Here is a 20,503-nt window from a genome sequence, read left to right on the forward strand (position 1 = left end):
AATGTTCTAGTAATGTAGCAGCGATATTGTAATGATTACCAACTCCATGTACATTAAAAATGTTTAGGTAAAATACAAACAAAGTTCTAATAATGTTAACATTCAAAGAACTTTAAGAAAAACGTTAAGGTTCTAAGAACATACAGAAAACGTTTGGATAACATACAAATGTTTTTCTAATTACTTTGCAGCGCTGTTATGGGATTGTTTGTAAATGCAAGCACACAAACATTGTAACGTTGGAAGAACGTTCTGCTGATGACCATAACCTGCAGTCTGTGTTCCCAGGTTTGAGAGTGAAACGTTAGCCCCGTTTGAAGTGCTTCGCGCGCCTCAGGTGTGTGCACTCACCTTGTTCCAAGTGCGCCGAATGCGTGCGCGCGTCCACGTGCCCTGCAAACGTCGTGTCCTCAGTCCTTGGCTCGTGCTGGGGGTCTTTATCGCTCGCGGCTGTAATCTTCCTCCTGACCAGAGCGCTGGATACAGACCCCATCAGGCTCCGCGAGAATCCCCCTGAAGCCCCTCAGAGACATGAGGGAGCAGACCCCCAGCTCTCGTGCTCTTTACACACCTTTAATCCACCGTTTTCTCAGAGAGAAAGACAAACCTGAGGAAAGTGAACACTCCCCTCCCTGAGGGCTGCTCTCTGGGGCAGTTCACACAGCGGCCGCTAGGGGCTCACTGGGTACTGACTGTGTAATCGGCTCTAACCGTCCTTTCAGGGAGTAATTTCTCTGAGGTGTCATTTTAATCATACTTATATCAATAATAAATACTTAATTAGTTTACTTTTGGACATGAAACTATATATGATTAATTAATTTGATGATAAACAACATAAAACCATAATTATATAAACTATAGCCTATGCTAGGTTTAGCCTGTCTAGCCTAGCCCCAGGTTCTTTTAAGCCTGAAGTCAAGTGTGTCCAGTAGGAAAAGTAATTGAGGGTTCTTGGACTATATCTCAACCTTGAGCTTCTCAGGCTAACCCAAGACAAGACAACCCCAGCCAAGAGAGAACATTATCACAACATCCAGCCACATTTTTAATTGTTCAAATCTAACAGAACCTTGCTGATATGTTCAGAAAGTTTTGGTAATCTGGTGTTGATGTCCTTAATGATTATTTATTACTTATAAAAGATATAAAATCAAAGTTTTTTAGTATCATGTGAACGGGGTTCTTAAAATTAAGGCCCTTAACGTTCAGAAAATGTTTTGGTAACTTATGAATGTGTTTCTAATACTGATAAGGTTCTTAGAACGTTCAGAATATGTTTTGGTAGCCTGCAAATGATTTTCTAGTAATGTTGCAATGTTGAATGCTTATAAACTACATTTAAAGGTTCTAAGAACGTTCGGAAAATGTTTTGTTACCTACAAATTGGGTTCTATAAAGTTAAGGCTCAATTAACACAACACAGTAAGTGCCTGTGTGGGTTATATATATAGAGAGATAATGTTAATTGGGCACCCATTTTCATTCCATATAATCAGCTCGCCTGGGTTCCACTAATAGCCCATGTACCAACCCACTCAGAGCCCATGATCACCTTAAACTGGTGTAGCACATGTTTAAACCATGTGGGCCGTACTAAGATGTAAAGACAAGTCAAACAAAAAAAAGTTAGAAGCTATGTAGTTCTCCTCAAAATCTACACTTTGGTGATGTCAGCGTCATGCAGTCCCATCCGCCCATGTGTATAGTCTTTTAAAAAACATTTACCCATTTTGAATTTGATGCAGGTTTGACCGGGGCATGTTTAACACTGTGTTGCATCACATATTCTTTTAACAACACTCTGTAAACCTTTAGAAATTGAGGAGACAGACAACTGTAGTTTTGAAAGAGGAATGTTTACCATTCTTGATTGTTATAGTATTATCTGTTACAGTATTTTATATTTCATCATGCGTCAAATGTTTTGAATGGGTGTGAACTAGTTTTACTAAAAGACAATGCTGTTGTAATCCAATGTGGACTGGCCTTGTCTTACTGGAATAAGCAAGGCCTTCCCTGATATAAATGTTGTCTTTATAGCAGTGTCTTGCTCCAAAACCTGTATATATTGTTCAGCATTAATGGGGCCTGGTGTCACCCATGCCTTGTGCTCTAATACACCACCCCCCACCTCCCCCTCACAATACCAACCCAAACACTGTTTTTTAAAATGTTCTATAATTAAATCTTACATATATTCACCGCTCCTTCTGGAGAAAAGAATGTAATGTACCATTGGGAACACGACTGCACTTTAAAACCTCTGTTGTACCTTTAAAGATACTTTACACCATGTGTAACTTTATTGGCCAGTAATGTACCTCTACCGTACCTTTTTTTCTGAGCGAATACAACAGAATTTCACGTTAAACCACACATTGTTCACATTTAAACAATTTAATTTTGCAGGAATTTGGGGAAAATCTGGGAAAATCTATAGGGAACACCAAAGCAAAGACCACAATGTGCCACTATCTGGAAAAACACAATTACTGGTGGGTCCAGCAAAGCAGGACATGACACAGTTGGCAAAAATAATGATAATCCATGGGGAAATAATTAATATAAGAAATGTGTAATTCCTTCTGTGCAGAAGGAAACAGCATAGACCATCTACCAGCAGAATAAGAGGGTGTTGTGCTATGGATGCTTTTCAAGTATCATGACTGTCCTGGGTGACAAGCTAAGCCTGTTTAGACCAGATCAGACTAGCTCAGTTTAAAATAGCACAGACAATCTTAGGCCAGTTTCAACAAGTGTGAACCAACTTAAACCAGTTTAATCTTGTTTAAACCAACTTGGACAAGCTTCCACAAACAAAACAGCATAGCTCTGTGTGACAAGTACAAGCCATCATAAAGATTAGACCAACTTAGATTAGTTTAGATCCGTTTAGACTGACTTAGAAAAAAATTGACAAGTGTAAACTCACTTAAACCAGATTAAACCAAAATAAACCAGTTTAATCTTGCTTAAATTGAATCTGACCAGCTTTAGCCAACATTCATTCATTCATTCATTATCTGTAACCGCTTATCCAGTTCAGGGTCGCGGTGGGTCCAGAGCCTACCTGGAACCATTGGGCGCAAGGCGGGAAGACACCCTGAAGGGGGCGCCAGTCCTTCACAGGGCAACACACACTCACACATTCACTCACACACTCACACCTACGGACATTTTTGAGTGACCAATCCGCTTTAGCCAACATAAACCAGTCTAATCTTGCTTAAATTGAATCTGAACAGCTTTAGCCAACAATATAAACCAGTTTAGACCAGCTTTGACAATTATGGACCAGTATAAATCAGCATAGTCCAGTTGGACTAGTTCTGATCAGTTTAAACTGACATACAGCAACTTAAACCCGTTTTGACAAGTATATATAAAACTAGATTAATGCAGTATAAACACGTATACATCTTGACCATCTTAGACTGACGTAGACCAGGTTTAACAAGTAATAAACCAGCATTATTCCACTTAAACCAACACACAAGGGTAAACCAGCAAAAAGCTTTGGCCAAATTAGATTAGCATAGATCAGTTACAAACGTATAGCAGGTTAACTCGTATTCTGACAATTACAAACAAGCATAATCTAGTTTCAGCAAGTGTATACCAGCTTAATACTTGTGTAAAGCTGTATAGCATAAACAGTGTAAATATAAACCAGTGTAAACCTGCTAAACCAACACAAACCACATCAGATCAGTTTAGACTACAGTATAAACTAACACTAGCCAGTGTAAATCAACATGAAACCAGCTTAGACCGGTATAAGAGTTTACACCAGCTTTCATAGTGGTCTATGCTATTTTCTTCAGCAGAGTTATCAGTCCATTATTGTTGCCTCTCTTACATTTGCACTCATTCCCTGTGGGTCAAATGTCAGGAAATAACTAATTGTTGGAGGTGACTTGGAGAAGAATCGTGGTAAAATGAGCAATCCCATAATTCCCTGATTCCCAACACTATATTCGCACTTCAGCAACTGAATTATGGTGGCTCTGTTTAAGTCATGTTGACTTGCACTGTTTAACGATCAATGAAATTACTGCTGGTCACTGCCATCTTAAAATACTCTCATAAGGAAGCACTGCCGGTTGTTGTTATGAACGTTAACCATGGAGGAGGACTCAGAGACCACACTTCAGATGTGATCCAGTCCGTTTGCATGTGTGCTGCTCTGGGGTTTGTAGTTTTTTAACTGTTCCAGGAATCCAGGGTTCGGGCACGATGTCGGTCTCTTAGATTTCACCAAAGAAAAGGCATCGTCAAACGACAGGCCTTCTCTGGACATCAGGTATCCAATCACGATTGCGACTGAGCGAGAAACCCCAGAGTTACAGTGGACCAGCACCGCGCCTTTCTGTGTGAGAGAGGGACACATGTCATGTTTATGTCAGCCATAGAAACACTGTGTCACAGATGTGTTCCTATTTGTGTGTGTGTTTACTGCCCTTAGTATACTATTGCACGCTTGTGTGTGTGTGTGTGTGTGTGTGTGTATGTGTGCATGTGTGTGTGTGTGTGTTTACTGCCACAGAGGGAGATTAAATGCAGAGTAAAATTTTGTTGTACGTTGCACAAAAAAAATAACAGCAGGCTTAAGCTGATGTTGGAGGATTAGTATAAGATCACATTCCACTCCAACTCATCCCAAAGATACTGGCTCAGGGAATCAGTTGAGTTGCCCATGATTATGGGCACTGTTTGACAATATACATTGTATATCCAAACAGACAAAGGTCATTCATTCATTCATCATCTGTAACCCTTATCCAGTTCAGGGTCGCGGTGGGTCCGGAGTCTACCCGGAATCACTGGGCGCAAGGCGGGAATACACCCTGGAGGGGGCACCAGTCCTTCACAGGGCAACACACACACTCACACCTACGGACACTTTTGAGTCACCAATCCACCTACCAACGTGTGTTTTTGGACTGTGGGAGGAAACTGAAGCACCCGGAGGAAACCAGCACAGACACAGGGAGAACACACCACACTCCTCACAGACAGTCACCCGGAGGAAACCCACGCAGACACAGGGAGAACACACCACACTCCTCACAGACAGTCACCCGGAGGAAACCCACGCAGACACAGGGAGAACACACCACACTCCTTACAGACAGTGACCCAGGATGGAGCTTGAAACCCATAAGCCCAGGACCGTGGAGCAGTGTGACAACAACACTCCCCGTTCTGCCACCGTGGTGCTTTTCCAGTGTTTTTTCCATTTTTTTTTTCTTTTTTTCTTTTAAATCAGGTAAATCTGGTCCTGGTCCTGGACCTGTGGTTCTTGTTTAGTGGCTGTTCTCTCGTAGTTCAGAGCGAGCCGAGTAGGGACTAAACCGTGGCGTGTAAACCTTGCAGAGCGCTGATTGTCCAGAGAGAGTCGTCACTCTACGCCACGCAACGCAGACGACCAGCACCAACTCTCCATCTGTAAAATCTCCAGCTGCAGCAGAGATCACGTTTGATTTTATCCGACTCACGACGGCAGCTCGTAAAATGACGCCGTGGTCTTTTGAAGAGGTTCAAACGCTCCTCGGATCGGTGGCCGACGAAAAAATCCAGCGAGTGCTGGACGCTGCAACAAGGAAGGAACAAACTCTACTGATCTGTCTGAACTGATGACGGAGCTGTGTTCAGTCCCAAACAACAACAACTCGCCAATACACCATGAGTAAACACCACTTAACGTTACCACCGCCGTTGTTGTGGTTTCCAAAGCCCACTGTTCATATCAAAGAGTGGATCAGACACAGCAGTGCTGCTGGAGTTTTTAAACCCTGTGTCCACTCTCTGTCCACTCTGTGAGACACTCCTCCCTCGTTGGTCCACCTTGTAGATGTAGAGTCAGAGACAGTAGCTCATCTGTCGCTGCATCAGTGACACAGGACGCTGTCGGCTGGATGTTTTTGGTCGGTGGACTCTTCTCAGTCCTCCAGCATCATAGCTGTGTCTGATCAACTCCTAACAGCACAACACACACTAATGCAGCACTACCCAGATCTTACCTGCTCTGTGGTGGTCCTGGGGGGTGGTCCTGACCACCAAAGAACAGAGTGAAAGGGGGCTAAAATATGTGAAGGACAACAGTCTGTATTTGAATGGTCAGTGAAAACGGATGAGCTCAGGAGCAAAGACTTACTTCTCATAGGTTCTAGTATTTCTGCATAAATACATATTAAACGGTTGGTTATGCAGACGTATAGAGCTTGGTAAACACCTCTATACAATTTGTTTATTTAGCTCCTTTAATGAGCATGCACTGTGGACACGGTCATTTGGCCATGCACTCACAGTTGGTATTAACTCCATAGAAATGTGATATTCGGGAGCAGCTGCATAATCCCCAATGCCAAGTGTCTGACAGGGGGGTGTAAAGTCCCCCAGTAGTGGAGCTATATTCTGTGGAGTGATGAAGCACCATTTAATACCTTTGGGATGAGCCAAAGTGGTGTGTGATCCATAACTAATCGTCTAACATCAGTATCTGACCTCGCTATCAAATTCTCACAGCAATGTTCTCACATCAGATCAAAGCTAGTGAAGCTAAAGCCTCTGTTAATACCCTTCACTCCAGAGGAGAGCGGAAGACCCCCGGGGTCAGCACTAATGGAAAATGTCTGTTTGGAACAAACCCCAAAATGAGGATCTGGAAAAATCCAGAAAAGCGAGCCAGAAGCAAGAAGACTCATCTTTCCGGCGTCCAGACATATTGATTACAGCCCAATAATATGCATCAGCGTTCTTCATGTAACAAATACTATGCTAATCAACACACGAATGGCAAAATTACAAGTGGTAAGGTGAGAGAATGAAAGTTCACCCAGCTGAGGGGAACGAGGGGGGGGAGGACGGCAAGCCATGGGTTGTTTAATTGACAACCGTGACCCTACCATTCACCCCCCTCCAACCCACTCACTCACTCCATATCATGCGTTACATAGGATCTTATCCAGGGGAAGGCTGCATGCTCATTTTACCCAGGATTGGAAACTTATTTCCAATAGCCATTGTAATCATAGCCCCTTTGCTATGAGAATTTGCCTCATGTGACAGTGTCAGGTTAAGGGTGACTGCCGCTACTATTTGGTAAAGAGCTTGTATGACAAACAATGACCCGGCAGTGATATGATCTTTCTACAACGTGGTGAATAATGCATGGTGAAAACTCAGCATCCATTATTTAAGGCGTGCTTGGATGCCCAGTATAAGAGACACTCAGCCATTGGCTGAGAGGCCAGTATCAGATACGACCAACACTCAGGAAATTACACTGAGAACATTAAATATCCCTCTAATAACACTCCGCGACACCGTGTCCTGGAGAGGCACCGTCTCCATTTAAGGCAAAAATACGTCGTAGAGATATTACACACCGCTAAATCACGTTTAACCCTTTCTTATTTCATACCGTGATGTGAATATTTCTTACGGCAAAGGCAGAAAACACTGAAAGGCAGTCTTTGTTGTCATTTTAGGACTCAATAAGATAAAACGACGAGTGCCGAGTTCATACAGTGTACAATGAAAAATGTTTATAATTTTATAAGAAATATAATACAGTACACTGCTGAAATATAAACGCACTATACGCAGCAGTGTGGAAGGCACAGGGGCAAAGTTCCTGAGTTCAGTGAAGGCCTGTGTGTAATAAACAGTGTGTTATTTGTGTGCAGTTATATTATGTAAACATGATTATTATTCAAAATGAATTATGCAAATGTGGTAATGCAATAAATAAGACATTTAAAGAAGAATCAGTGTTATATCTTGTAAAAAGTAGAACCCATGCTTAGTATCTTTTGTACTCTACATTCATCACTGCATCTACATTAAATTTACTATTATTCTTTTCTAATTTAACTTCAATTCGCTTTAATCATTTTAGCAATTTGGTGATAAACATACGCTACATAAATACATCTTCATGTTAAATAACTCCCTACATGTTGTTGCTACATTTCCTCTGGGATCAGTAAAGTAGCTATCTGTCTATTTATTATGATATGATTATTATTGGATATTTATGAGATATGGTTTCAATAATGACAGAGGGGCGTTTATGACGTCGGTGTAAATGATAACGCTGTGTGAGGTCTGATGAAGCACGCTGTACCTCAGCCTTTGCCTGGTCTATGAACTGTGAGCAGTCGAGCAGGTGGGAGATGATGTCCGTGTCCGGCTGGTCCAGGATACTCAGAGTTTTATAGATGAGCAGATCGGTGAAGGCGTTCTCCACACCGTACGCTACGTTCAGCACATGTGTGATCTGAAATCAACAGCAACAGCCTTCATCAGAGACAGGGCTGATGTAGACTTACAACTTACTGACCGTAAAGTATGCCATAAGAGACTTATCGTTTATTTAGAAAGTACCCTGTATTTCCTTAATGTGCCAAAGTCATGGGCCGCGTCTTGGGAACCTACAGCGTGAACACCACGGACACAACTTATGAATGTAAACAGTCGACAATACAATACAGAATAAATACTTATTATTAATTATAATACTTTTACTATAATGCTTTTAATTATACATAATGCTCTTACACACACACACATATATATATACTACAACATACATACATACAATATACAACATATAACACATACTACAAGTGTTAGTTTAGTTGTGTGTGTGTGTGTGTGTGTGTGTATGTGTGTATGTTTATAATTCACTGATTTGTTCCATTTACACTTTTCTTAATAAAATTAATTTCTTTAAAACATAATACATTTGTAACTGTCTGTTTGCTTATTAACCCCTTAAACAAATAAAGAAGCAAACCCCCGGGGGCGCTGAGGTGGTCCTCACTCACCGAGCAGTAGGTATGGCCTGATGTACCCGACCTGCAGGTCCCAGCTGTTGTCCTGGACGTATCCACACGCCGTGTCCGCTTGGACAGTGTCCTCCAGCACCTGAACCGTGGAGCCCTTCCAGGTCTCGATGATCCGCCGGCCGCTCAGGGTGGTCACTCGGGTACATTGCTTCCTCAGGTTGTTTCTGGAGAAGGACTTGATCTCCTGAGCCAGAGACTGCATCACATGAGTGTGGAGGCTCCTCTGTAAAAGCAGAACAACAGCCCTGATCCAGCTGGCTCTTTAACTACTGCTCCTCCGCTGACCACTGACCCACACACTCCTCTTTGTTTCTCATCAGTGCCTGAAAACTGAGAGGGGCATAATCACCTGGGCAGCATCACCTGGGGGCTTCAGGACAACATCGCCACCTCGAGGATGGAACTGTAACAGTAGGAATACTCCTCATTTTTATATATATACTTTAGAATATATATGTGTGTGTGTGTGTGTGTACGGTGATATAATTCAACACACAAATACATTGTATCCTTTCAAATTAAGACATTTATATAACAATAATGAAGTCTCGAGCATCAGAACCCTCCACAGAAACAAGACACCGCTGTAATTAACCAAGACCATCTCAATAAAGACGATACACAACATCGGTGAAATTCGGAACCAATCGGAAACAGATCGGAGACATTCGGAAATGTTCGTCTATCTTCGTGTGTGCTCCTCCCTTGCAGCGTTTTGAGGGGCGTTCCGACTCTCTTCGGTGAATCAGACTATGAGTCGACTCTTTCGCCTCACAAACGATTTTTCATTCAGTAGCACTGCCGTTTTTTTAAATTCAAATTTAACAATGATATTGCCATTGATTGTGTGCATTTTTATGTAAAGTTGTTAAATGACGTCATAGTTTTGCTAGTAATTAATCTAACAATATTACAATTAATGTTCTTTGTTATATAAACTGACATGGGCCTTTAAATCTCCTTACACCACTTTGTCGTTATTATAATATAGAAGGTCATAATTATGAGAAACAGGCTCATTGTAAACTGGTGTTAACTCATAAGTCATTATTATGAGACTGTACGTCTCAAACATAAAGAGATGTACACGAATATACGGCCTTTTTAAGACAACGGGAAGATTTGGAATCGTTCGGAAACGCTCGGAAAATGTCGACGGGGCTCGACGCCATTCGTGGGCGAGTCTTCGGCTCTTCGGGTGTGTGCTCCTCCCTGTTGCAGGAAACGGGAATGAGGGAGAGAGGGAGGGAGGCAGAGAGACAGAAAGGGAGAGACAACACCTAAACCCGGAGACAGCTCGGAGAATGGACCGAACTAAACACTAAATACCGCTCAGAATAAAGTCAGAGCCGTCTCTCGGCACCGAGGAGAGGCAGTGAGGGAGCGAGAGGAGGGTTAATCTGGTTCTGTATATATATCTGTGTGTAAGAGAGTGTGTTTGTGTGTGTGGACGCCATGTCGAGGGCAGTGCTGCAGCCGAGCCAGCAGAAACTGGCAGAGAAACTCACCATCCTCAACGACCGCGGGAACGGCATGTTAACCCGCATCTACAACATCAAGAAGGTGAGCGCGTGTACTCTCGCTGGAACACGACTGGAATTCTATATCGATTTGAATTTTGTGCGACCGTTAGAAATAACGACATTGCTAACGCTTAGCATGTTAGCGCCCCTGTTACACCTACAACGAATAATGACGTCCCACAGCCCACATTCATTCATATCAGCCCAATTTAAAACGTTTTCGCATTTTCCCTCGAATGAACATTACATTATTTAAGTGTTTTGACTTAGAAAATAAAGCATTGTAATGTTTTCTAATAACCGTAGCTGCTGCTGGTGCTAACATTAGCTGTTAACGTTAACTGATTTATAAACCCCCTCTCGCCCTGCTTTATTTATCTGTTCTTTTTTTTCTACCCATTTATTTGTTCTTGTTGTTGTTTTTTTAAGTTTATTTTGCATTTTCTACACTACCATGTGTGTTTAATGATTTTAAAAATAATTATTACACAGAACGTGTCAGTTCCATTCAATTTGGATTATTTTTTATTTATTTATTAATTTTTTTTTTGTGCGTGTCTGGTTTAAAGTCTCCCTCCGGTCATTGATTAAAAATCCCTTGGTAATTACTCATACAGGTTATTTCCATGAAAAATGGCTTGTTTGTCACTATACCATTGCCTTCATTTAGCATATGTGGAACGCCCCGCCCACCAATTTAATGGGATTGGTCCTTTAGGTTTGTGACCTAATAAACACTAGCTGTCACTTTTTTGAGACTGTTTTTCGGAACACTACAGTTTCAAAGCAAAAATATTTGGCTGTGATTGCTTATTTTGCTTGCGATATGTCTTGTAGCTTATAAACACCACGACAAGGCCATGTCAGTGAGGTTTAAACACCTCATTTTCACTGGAGGGAGTCTTTAAAGCTAAACAATGGTTTAATTCATCTCTGACTTTGCTCTTAATCTGAAGACAGTATTAAGGGTTACTCATTACACAGGTGTTATTATCACCGGCTGATCCGACAGTATGTTCTTTCTGTGATATAGACCATGAATTTAATCAAAAATTAGAATGAAATAGACAGATTAGTATACAATAGATTCAGATTTATTCTAAAGACAAGGCTGGAAATTGATGTGATGAAACAGATATGATAAAAACATATCGTCTTACTCCAAAATCAGGTAGTCAAGTCAGAAAACACATTATGTACACATTTATTTGGAGGGGTGCAATCATATTTATTTTCTGGGCTAATTTCCAATATATTTATAAGTATGAATCTGTGCTTGAATCCAAGGATGACCAGCTAACAAAATATAAGAAAGGTGATGTGCAGGTTACTCAGGGTCAGCTAAACATTGTGCTCTCTTCTGACACCTCTTTGCATCTGTATTTATTGTTTGTAAATGCATCCTGCCAACATTTTTAAATGTATTTATCTCCACCCTATTGGGTTGAAATGGATTTTTAAATTTAACAGACTAATGGGGTAATGTCGTTTTGTGTAGCACTCCCCAGATCTGGTCTTGTCTGCAGGTGGTTTTCTAATCCTTGTGAAACCATATTTTTAGTTTCTGAGGAAAAGTTGCCAAATCTGTTCGCTAGTAGATGAGTGGCATCAATAAAATTCATTATGACTATAATTCCCTGTGAGGAGTTGGTGTGTTCTCCCCGTGTCTGCATGGGTTTGCTCCGGTTTCCTCCCACAGTCCAAAAACACACGTTGGTAGGTGGATTGGCGACTCAAAAGTGACCGTAGGTGTGAGTGTGTGTGTGTGTTGCCCCGTGAAGGACTGGCGCCCCCTCCAGGGTGTATTCCCGCCTTGCGCCCAATGATTCCAGGTAGGCTCTGGACCCACCGCGACCCTGAACTGGATAAGGGTTACAGATAATGAATGAATGAATGACTATAATTCCATAAGTAGTTTTAGTATTAAACCTATTTATTCACCCTTGCTACTAATGTAAGCTTCCTGTTTCATTTTCTTATACTTAACCCTACAGATGGCACGTTTAACTGAAAGAAATATATTTTTCTTATTTTTTGTAACTCTTTCACCTTCCGTTTCCAAAAACACTCCCAATTGCTACTTATCTCAGTTGGATTACATTAAAACTAAACAAATATTTGTAAATTAAAGAGTGTAAAAAGAATACAGTACACACCGTTTGCCAAAGCTAAACCTCAGATTTATGGTGGTAATTAAAAAAACAAACAAAAATATTTTTTGTAATTCCAGTGCCTGGTGGCACAGTGGCACAGCAGGTAGTGTCGCAGTCACACAGCTCCAGGGACCTGGAGGTTGTGGGTTCGATTCCTGCTCCGGGTGACTGTCTGTGAGGAGTGTGGTGTGTTCTCCCCGTGTCTGCGTGGGTTTCCCACGGGTGCTCCGGTTTCCTCCCACAGTCCAAATAAACACACGTTGGTAGGTGGATTGGCGACTCAAAAGTGTCCGTAGGTGTGAGTGAATGTGTGAGTGTGTGTGTTGCCCTGTGAAGGACTGGTGCCCCCTCCAGGGTGTGTTCCCGCCTTGCGCCCAATGATTCCAGGTAGGATCTGGACCCACCGCGACCCTGAATTCCAGTGCCATTGTGCTTTAGTGGTCTCAACCCAACCCATCCTAAATAGACCCAACTGTTACTGATAAATTTGAAACTGAACCAGTCCTGAATGTGCTCGTGCTGTAAACGACTTCTTCCAAGGTCTGCTGTTTGGGAGGAAATGTCTAGTTGTGATTGTTCTGATTGATATTGAGATTTTTCTTTTTTAAATCACTACTTTCTGTAAAGTAAGCTTCAGAGCCCTTTTCCATTAACAAAAGCAGCACATCCATTTTTCAGACTTAAGGCTAAACTCTTAATGTACCAGAAAAGTGACTCGGTGAGTGTGTGAAACGGTCCTCAGGTGTGTGTGAGTGTGTGAGGCCCTGTGATGGACTGGCTTGTCAAATGTGTTTTCCTGCCTTGCTCCCAATAATTTTATCCAGGCTTGTCACAACCGCCATTGATTGTTGTAGATATATATATAAAAAAAGGGACATAACGGAAAATGGAGGGCCCAGAGAAAACTAAAGAACAGAACAAAGGGAGCAGCAAAAATAGTGGTGGTGTATCACAGAAGTGGTACTTTGACTACTTTTACAGAAGCGTGTACAGAATAAGTGAATTGATACATGCACAGATAACAAAGTATTAAATCAAAAATCAGAAACTGATTAAAATCTTGAATATAAAATCACAAGTAGCTGCAGCTTCCAATTGTTTCCGTAGATTTATTTAGGAAACCTTATGAATATATCTTCCCTACCTCTGAAGTTCAGTCTTGGGGGTGTGTTTTTGCCTTCTCTGCTTCTCACCTTCCAGGTAAATTCCAAAGGCTTACTGTGATCTTGAGGTTTGGGCTCTGGAGTGGTCCGCTCATTCCTCTGAGAACACCAGCGTCAAACAGCATCTGTTTGATTTGCTAATCTGTCAGTTTCCTTTTCTCTTCAGTTCCACGTTCTTTCAGACCCACAGCATTGGGCTGTTCTCACAGTGGAAGGATGGACTCAGACAGCTGTGGATGTGTTCAGATGTGAAACTAGGGTGGAGCCTGATATTCTCTCTCTCTCTCTCTCTCTCTCTGAGATCAGAGCTTTTAGTGCTGTGTGGTGGGGACATTTTTTGGTGATGATACTGAGCCTCATTTACTCTTTACCCTGTAATCATTTTGGAAACTCTTGTTTTGTAAACGTTTTTTAATTAGCATTAGTTTGACTCACATCTTTCTTTGACAGGTGGATTATTTTATGATAAAATTATGGATGACTTGTACCTGATGGCCATTTTATTTGTAAATTAAGTACGTGAAGGGTCTCTGACATTGGCAGAGTACTGTATTTTCTGCAGCTAAAGTCAGACACATGAGGTAAATATATAACTCTTTTGAAAAGATTAGTTTTGAGAAGCAGGTCTCTTATAAATGTACCTTGTCTGATTAATGTTTTTCTACATCAATGCTTAATCTATCAGGACAGGATTCCGATGCTATGATATTGTTGTTAAGTTGGTGGCACTGATTATGTGCTCCTCACTGAACAGCAGTTCTGTTAAATACATCACTGTGTTGTTATCATAGGCTGATTTTGGCTCTGGTGGAGCCTCACTGGAATAACTCCAGCTCTTTCTATAGAGGAAAGCAGGACAAGAGCTTCACCCTTTCACCCCAGGCTCACTAACACATTCTCGCTCTCTCTCATCCTCTCTCCTAATTACCTTCACTCAGTTACTCTTTTATTCCTCACCCTCTGTCAATCTCCTGCACTCTTTCTTTCATTTACCATCACTTCTCTCTTTTACTCTTTTTTTTTTATCTCGTTTTCCTCTCGTGCACTTTCACACTTTTTCTCTCCTTCTCTTACTGACTCATCTTCAGATTTCTCTCTCTCTCTCTCTCTCTCTCTCTCTCTCTCTCTCTCTCTCCCCACTATCATTCTGTGTGTGTGAGTGTGACTAGGCTGGGGTGGATTATGTCTTGGAATAAATTACACTGACAGTGTTGATTTGTTGTAGAAAATCCTCTTTAGACCTATCTGTTGTGGGAAGAGGTGGGTGATATGACAATACGATGAGGTTTACGATTGTCTTAAGAGCTTGTCATGGTTAACTTGAGCAATTTCACAATGTAAATTAGCTGCATCTTTCATTACGTAGAGATTTAAGAGGAGATCACAACTGCTTAAATCCTGAAAAGCAGGAGGTACTTTAGGGAGAACTGATTCAGATTAATTGGATGTAGTTTTGTAATGTCAGAGATAACCACAGGCAAAGGGCAAACAGGAATGTGGGGCAAAATATACAGCTTATTTTATTAAATATTTTAAAATGCTCCTGGTAGTATTTGACTTTACACACTATGGTCAACTTTGGAGTTATTCATTTGATTTATGCATTTTCACTCTGAGGGCAAGATATCAGATCATGGGTACTACCACTGCTGGTACCTTAAAATTATTATTAAATGTTTCTTACATTATTATTTATAACATTTACTACACCTTGCTTCAGTTGTAGTAATCGATTGTAAGAACCAGTGTCAGAAATGTAAGGTGTTTGTTATTTTATTTGGTTATTAAATTTGTTTCATGAAGCAGGGTAGAGCTGAAGTTGGTGTCACTCTCTCACAGCTCCGGGGTTCTGAGGGTCTGGGTTTGATCCCCTCCTAGGGTCACTGTCTGTGAGGAGTGTGGTGTGTTCTCCCTGTGGCTGTGTGTGTTTCCTCTGCAGTCCAGAAGCACATGTTAGTAAGTGTATTAAAGTGTGTGAATGAGTGACAGACTTGGTGAGTCTGGGAAATTGTCCACAGGTGTTTGGGTGAAATTGTCCACAGGTGTTTGTGTCTGGGTGATTGGGTGAAATTGTCCACATGTGTGAGTGTCTGGGTGAATGGGTCAATTTGTTCACAGGTGCGAGTGTCTGGGTGAATGGGTCAATTTGTTCACAGGTGCGAGTGTCTGGGTGATTGGGTGAAATTGTCCACAGGTGCGAGTGTCTGGGTGAAATTGTTCACAGGTGCGAGTGTCTGGGTGATTGGGTCAATTTGTCCACAGGTGTGAGTGTCTGGGTGAAATTGTCCACAGGTGCGAGTGTCTGGGTGATTGGGTGAAATTGTTCACAGGTGCGAGTGTCTGGGTGTTTGGGTCAATTTGTCCACAGGTGTGAGTGTCTGGGTGAAATTGTCCACAGGTGCGAGTGTCTGGGTGATTGGGTGAAATTGTCCACAGGTGCGAGTGTCTGGGTGTTTGGGTCAATTTGTCCACAGGTGTGAGTGTCTGGGTGAAATTGTCCACAGGTGCGAGTGTCTGGGTGTTTGGGTCAATTTGTCCACAGGTGTGAGTGTCTGGGTGAAATTGTCCACAGGTGCGAGTGTCTGGGTGATTGGGTGAAATTGTCCACAGGTGCGAGTGTCTGGGTGATTGGGTGAAATTGTCCACAGGTGCAAGTGTCTGGGTGAAATTGTCCACAGGTGCGAGTGTCTGGGTGATTGGGTGAAATTGTCCACAGGTGTGAGTGTCTGGGTGAAATTGTCCACAGGTGCGAGTGTCTGGGTGATTGGGTGAAATTGTTCACAGGTGCGAGTGTCTGGGTGTTTGGGTCAATTTGTCCACAGGTGTGAGTGTCTGGGTGAAATTGTCCACAGGTGCGAGTATCTGGGTGATTGGGTGAAATTGTCCACAGGTGCGAGTGTCTGGGTGATTGGGTGAAATTGTCCACAGGTGCAAGTGTCTGGTTGATGGGGTGAAATTGTGCACAGGTGCGAGTGTCTGGGTCATGGGGTGAAATTGTGCACAGGTGCGAGTGTCTGGGTCATGGGGTGAAATTGTGCACAGGTGCGAGTGTCTGGGTCATGGGGTGAAATTGTGCACAGGTGCGAGTGTCTTGGGTGATTGAGTGAAATTGTGCACAGGTGTGAGTGACTGGGTGAGTGTGTGATGACTTTGGAGGACTGGTGCTCTGTCCACTGTGTGTTCTTTTCCCCAGTGACTCCAGGTAGGAATTGGACCCATTGCAACCCTGTTCAGGATGAAGCAGTTACAGAAGATGAACAAATGAATAAAACGTTGTGTCTCCAAGTGTCGTCCTTGTATTAATAATGCAGCATGGCATGAGACAGACCGGAGAACCCAGCCAAAATCGAGCCATCCTTCGCCAGGGTGCGTTTTTCCTCTCTCTTGGTTCAGATACGCTCTTCGACTAGAGCAGGCTTTTGCCTGGGCGCTTTTGGCAGTCCTGTTGCCTAGCAACTGCTCGGCACTGACATCAGCACGGCAAAATCTGCCGTCCTTTTTCAGAGGTCTAAGAGCTGGAATCGTGACAGGGATTTTTTGTGCTTATGTTAGAATAAATACAATTCCAGTTGCAAAAGTGCAAAGCCTAAAGGGATTTATCTTTAACGATGCACTTGTCACCACCGTAAACTGATCGATTCACTTCACTGTGTCTGTGTGTATCAGCTAGGTTTGTATTTTCAAGGTTTTAAAGTGGGGTTTTATTTTGGGAAATGTGTTTAGAAATGATCGTTTCAAATGATATTAGGTTTGTTTGTCTGTAAAAGAGCACATTATGCTAGATGTTCCGTGCTTGGTGTCTAACAGAGCTGTTGTAGTTCATTGCCGTTCCCAGTCTCTGTTTTTTTGATTAACTGCAGAAATGGAAAACCTCAAGGCTCTGGGATTGTGAGCTTATTTGTCAACAGGTGCGAGTGTGTCAAACTGTCTACAGGTGGTGTGTGTGTGTGTGTGTGTGTGTGAGAGAGAGAGAGACACAAAGAAAAACTGTCCAGAGGTACGTGAGAGTAACTAACTAGGTAAGTGTGCGTATGCCACAGGTGTGAGTGACTGATTGTGTGTGTGAAATTGTCCCTAGGAGTGAGTGTGCCCTGTGAAGGATGTGATTTTTGCCTTGCACCCAGTGATTCAGATCAGGAGCTGGACACCATGACCCTGAACAGGATGAACAGTTACAGAATAAGAAATGAACAAATGAATTACAAAAGCAGATTGTGGGCAAAGCACATTAAGCTGGAAAGTGACTGTTATGCAGGGCTCTCAAACAAGCATCGCAAAGGTCTGTAGAATCAATTAGTTCAATTGACCAAAACGGTTTCTCATGAGATGAACCCTTGGGCTTATTCAACCCAGCAACAGTAGCTATGAACGATTACTTTTTATTTTTTGGCTGTTTGTCATTGTAAAACGTACAAGGAGTGCAATACATCTGTTGGCAAAGAATTTAAAGGCCAGTTTAGGGGTCACTGCTGAGGATTATAAAGTACTGTTACTGTGGCATTTATACTACATGCCTAACTAATAACTGTTGCTGAATGTGAAACGATAGATTCTTTATTTGTAATAGACCTTGCTGTATACCTTATAGTAGTTGTGGAATAATTTGTAGTAATAACTGAACCGAACGCTATGTAATTGTAGTTACAGAGTAATTCATCAGTTCCTGAACAATTCATAGAAATTGCTTTGCAATTAATAATAAACACTGAGCAATTTGTAGTTCAAGGAAGTCCTTTTTTCTATGTTTCTCCTGACAGACGTTCCCCGTTGACAGATAGCTTTTGGCCTTTCAGTGTGACCTCCATGATTAATTCAGGACTAGGCATGAATAGTGCAGCCAGCGAAATTTGCCACAGGAAATGACAGCAGAATGAGTCCTCCCTGGAAACGGAGAGGCTCAGGAAGTCAACTCTTATCTCCAAAGTGTGCTGCTTCCAAGACAAGGCAAATCATATCAGCCAAGCCCTCGGAAGCTTGTTCTCCAACATTCGAACCTTTCCCAAGTTAGTTTTAGACTGTTTATAGGTGTCATATACACCGAATATATCAGATAATTTGGCATTACGTTCTGAGCCTAGTTTGCTGAATGCACCATAGCCTTAAGATAATCTTTACCCTTTAATTATAATATTAACATTACTAAACCCTGTAGGTTCATGTGTGAGGAAAGCGTCCACACTGAATATGATAAATATATGGAAACATATCAGTAAGGTTTTGCTTCTGTTGGTGAAATTGGTGCGAGTGTGTTGTGCTTAGTGTTCACAGAACTGCTGTGATGTGCTGACATCACTGAATGTGTCAACTGGCATAATTTAAAGTTATTTCAGATCTTTTTATCACGCTCCACAGCAGCACACAATCAGCTGGGCTAGAAATTATGGGATAATACGCCTGTCTGGTATTTTTTATGTAGATATTTCCCCCGTGTCAATGTTAATGACAATATACAAACATTTATAAAATGAAGAAATAATTGCTTTTTCTTTATGTATATTCTTGCTTACATTCATGCAGCCATAAAATCTATAAATAACTGTTTCACTCAGTAATCACAGCCATCCTGCAGATGCAGGGTTCATTTCATGTATAACATAGTGTCCCACGTTTGCAGACATTACTGTAACTTCGTCTACATGAACGTGGAGGGAGAAATTGCATCACTGAACTCGTGTTTATACGCCTCGCTGAACTTCTCAGAGTGTTAAAATTACTACTGGGCTGCGTGAAAACCAGAAACACAGTGCCCTGGGTATTACTTCCAGTTTGGGATTCTGCTCATTTCTGCAAGAATCCTACAGAAATCCACACAGATGGATATTTATACATCATAAACCAAAATCGAAGAAATATCTGCTCCAAATCTTAATGTCATTTAGCATACGTGCCTTAAATGGCAATAAGGAGCCAGCTTTTAGGTGATTTAATTGATTGAGGTTTAATTTGTTTCTTTGTGTTTGACAATGCAACAACGAACTGGCTTCACTGTAAAACACGGTTAATCTCATAACAGCGGCCTCTTTCAGCACCTGTTCCTTTTAAATGGCAACGAGCCACTCACTGTTCACCCCCGACCCAAGCACACAGCAGTGTGGAGTGAGAAGCGGAAGCTCGGGTTTTTAGCTGTTTTTGCTCAGTTTTCTTTCTTCTCCGTTTTTACTCGGTGCTCTTATTTCTCCACGGGTGTTGTCTGTTTTGCTGCTTTTAACCTCGTCTTTGTGCTCTCACATAAACCCAGGTTCAGCGCTGTGATTGGACAGACACGGGTCTCTGCAGTCCTCGTAAGGTGCACTCAAAACCAAAGCAGCTCTCTTTAAGTGACTGGGTGGATGTTTTCTGACTTAGACGGCCCACAGAACAGTGGCAGGCTGGGCTTGTTTCACAGTGGGTAAAATGGTAGGAGCTCCCAAATGTTTATGCTAATGCACTCAATCCAGTTTTAAGGCTTTGGAGGCTGGCAGGTTTGCTCTCTGTAGTTGGAGAATCTATCTGGGATCGTCCTATGGACTCTGAGGCTTTGACCTCAATCTGTTTATCAGCCTCCAGTTACTTTGTTCTTTCTCAGTGGCCAGGGATTCCTGTGGCCACAGTGGAGATTTGATCTGACCTGACATTCTGGTCCCAACCCAAATACATCTGAACTACTGTCCATAGATGACCTGAAAGAAAGGTTGAAGAAAACTCTATTTCTGATGGTTCCTACATAACATTATATATATATATATATATATATATATATATATATATATATATATATATATATATATATATATATATATAAGAAAGAAACATTATTGATTTTAAAA

At 41.8% G+C, this 20,503-nt stretch overlaps 2 protein-coding genes across 7 annotated transcripts in view; one reads left to right on the plus strand and one right to left on the minus strand.

Annotated features, from left to right (window-relative positions):
* Nucleotides 1-2,436: 2,436 nt before the first annotated feature.
* dusp19a (dual specificity phosphatase 19a) lies at nucleotides 2,437-10,442 on the minus strand. 2 transcript variants are annotated; one of them, XM_066686128.1, is made up of 6 exons: nucleotides 10,367-10,442; nucleotides 9,208-9,261; nucleotides 8,838-9,081; nucleotides 8,395-8,441; nucleotides 8,135-8,287; nucleotides 2,437-4,372 (listed from the first exon to the last, which is right to left on the minus strand). In XM_066686128.1, exons 1-6 carry the CDS (start codon nucleotides 10,403-10,405, stop codon nucleotides 4,154-4,156), a joined length of 756 nt encoding a protein of 251 aa, XP_066542225.1. In that variant the 5' UTR covers nucleotides 10,406-10,442; the 3' UTR covers nucleotides 2,437-4,153. The 2 variants fall into 2 exon arrangements, with proteins under 2 accessions (XP_066542225.1, XP_066542226.1); XM_066686129.1 differs by lacking the exon at nucleotides 9,208-9,261 and having other exon boundaries at nucleotides 10,367-10,424.
* nckap1 (NCK-associated protein 1) overlaps nucleotides 10,075-20,503 on the plus strand; it is a 64,917-nt gene continuing 54,488 nt past the window's right edge. For 3 of the 5 annotated variants that reach the window (XM_066686122.1, XM_066686123.1, XM_066686124.1), the window contains exon 1: nucleotides 10,076-10,421. In XM_066686122.1, coding sequence (XP_066542219.1) covers nucleotides 10,314-10,421 — 108 coding nt within the window. In that variant the 5' untranslated portion in view covers nucleotides 10,076-10,313. Of the gene's footprint in view, nucleotides 10,422-20,503 lie in introns of all 5 variants that reach the window. The other 2 variants (XM_066686126.1, XM_066686125.1) reach the window with 2 other exon arrangements.

This window comes from Hoplias malabaricus, chromosome 12 (genome assembly GCF_029633855.1).
Source record: "Hoplias malabaricus isolate fHopMal1 chromosome 12, fHopMal1.hap1, whole genome shotgun sequence".
In the NCBI taxonomy this organism is placed as follows: domain Eukaryota; kingdom Metazoa; phylum Chordata; class Actinopteri; order Characiformes; family Erythrinidae; genus Hoplias; species Hoplias malabaricus.

What these genes read in the sequence shown, in the direction of transcription:
- dusp19a (XM_066686128.1), bottom strand. Translation starts at nt 10,405, where the DNA reads ATGCGGGTTAACATGCCGTTCCCGCGGTCGTTGAGGATG. An exon ending in TCCCGCGGTCGTTGAGGATG is followed by an intron (nt 9,262 to 10,366) that starts GTGAGTTTCTCT and finishes CTACTGTTACAG; the next exon opens with TTCCATCCTCGAGGTGGCGA. An exon ending in GCACATTAAGGAAATACAGG is followed by an intron (nt 8,288 to 8,394) that starts GTACTTTCTAAA and finishes TGTTGATTTCAG; the next exon opens with ATCACACATGTGCTGAACGT.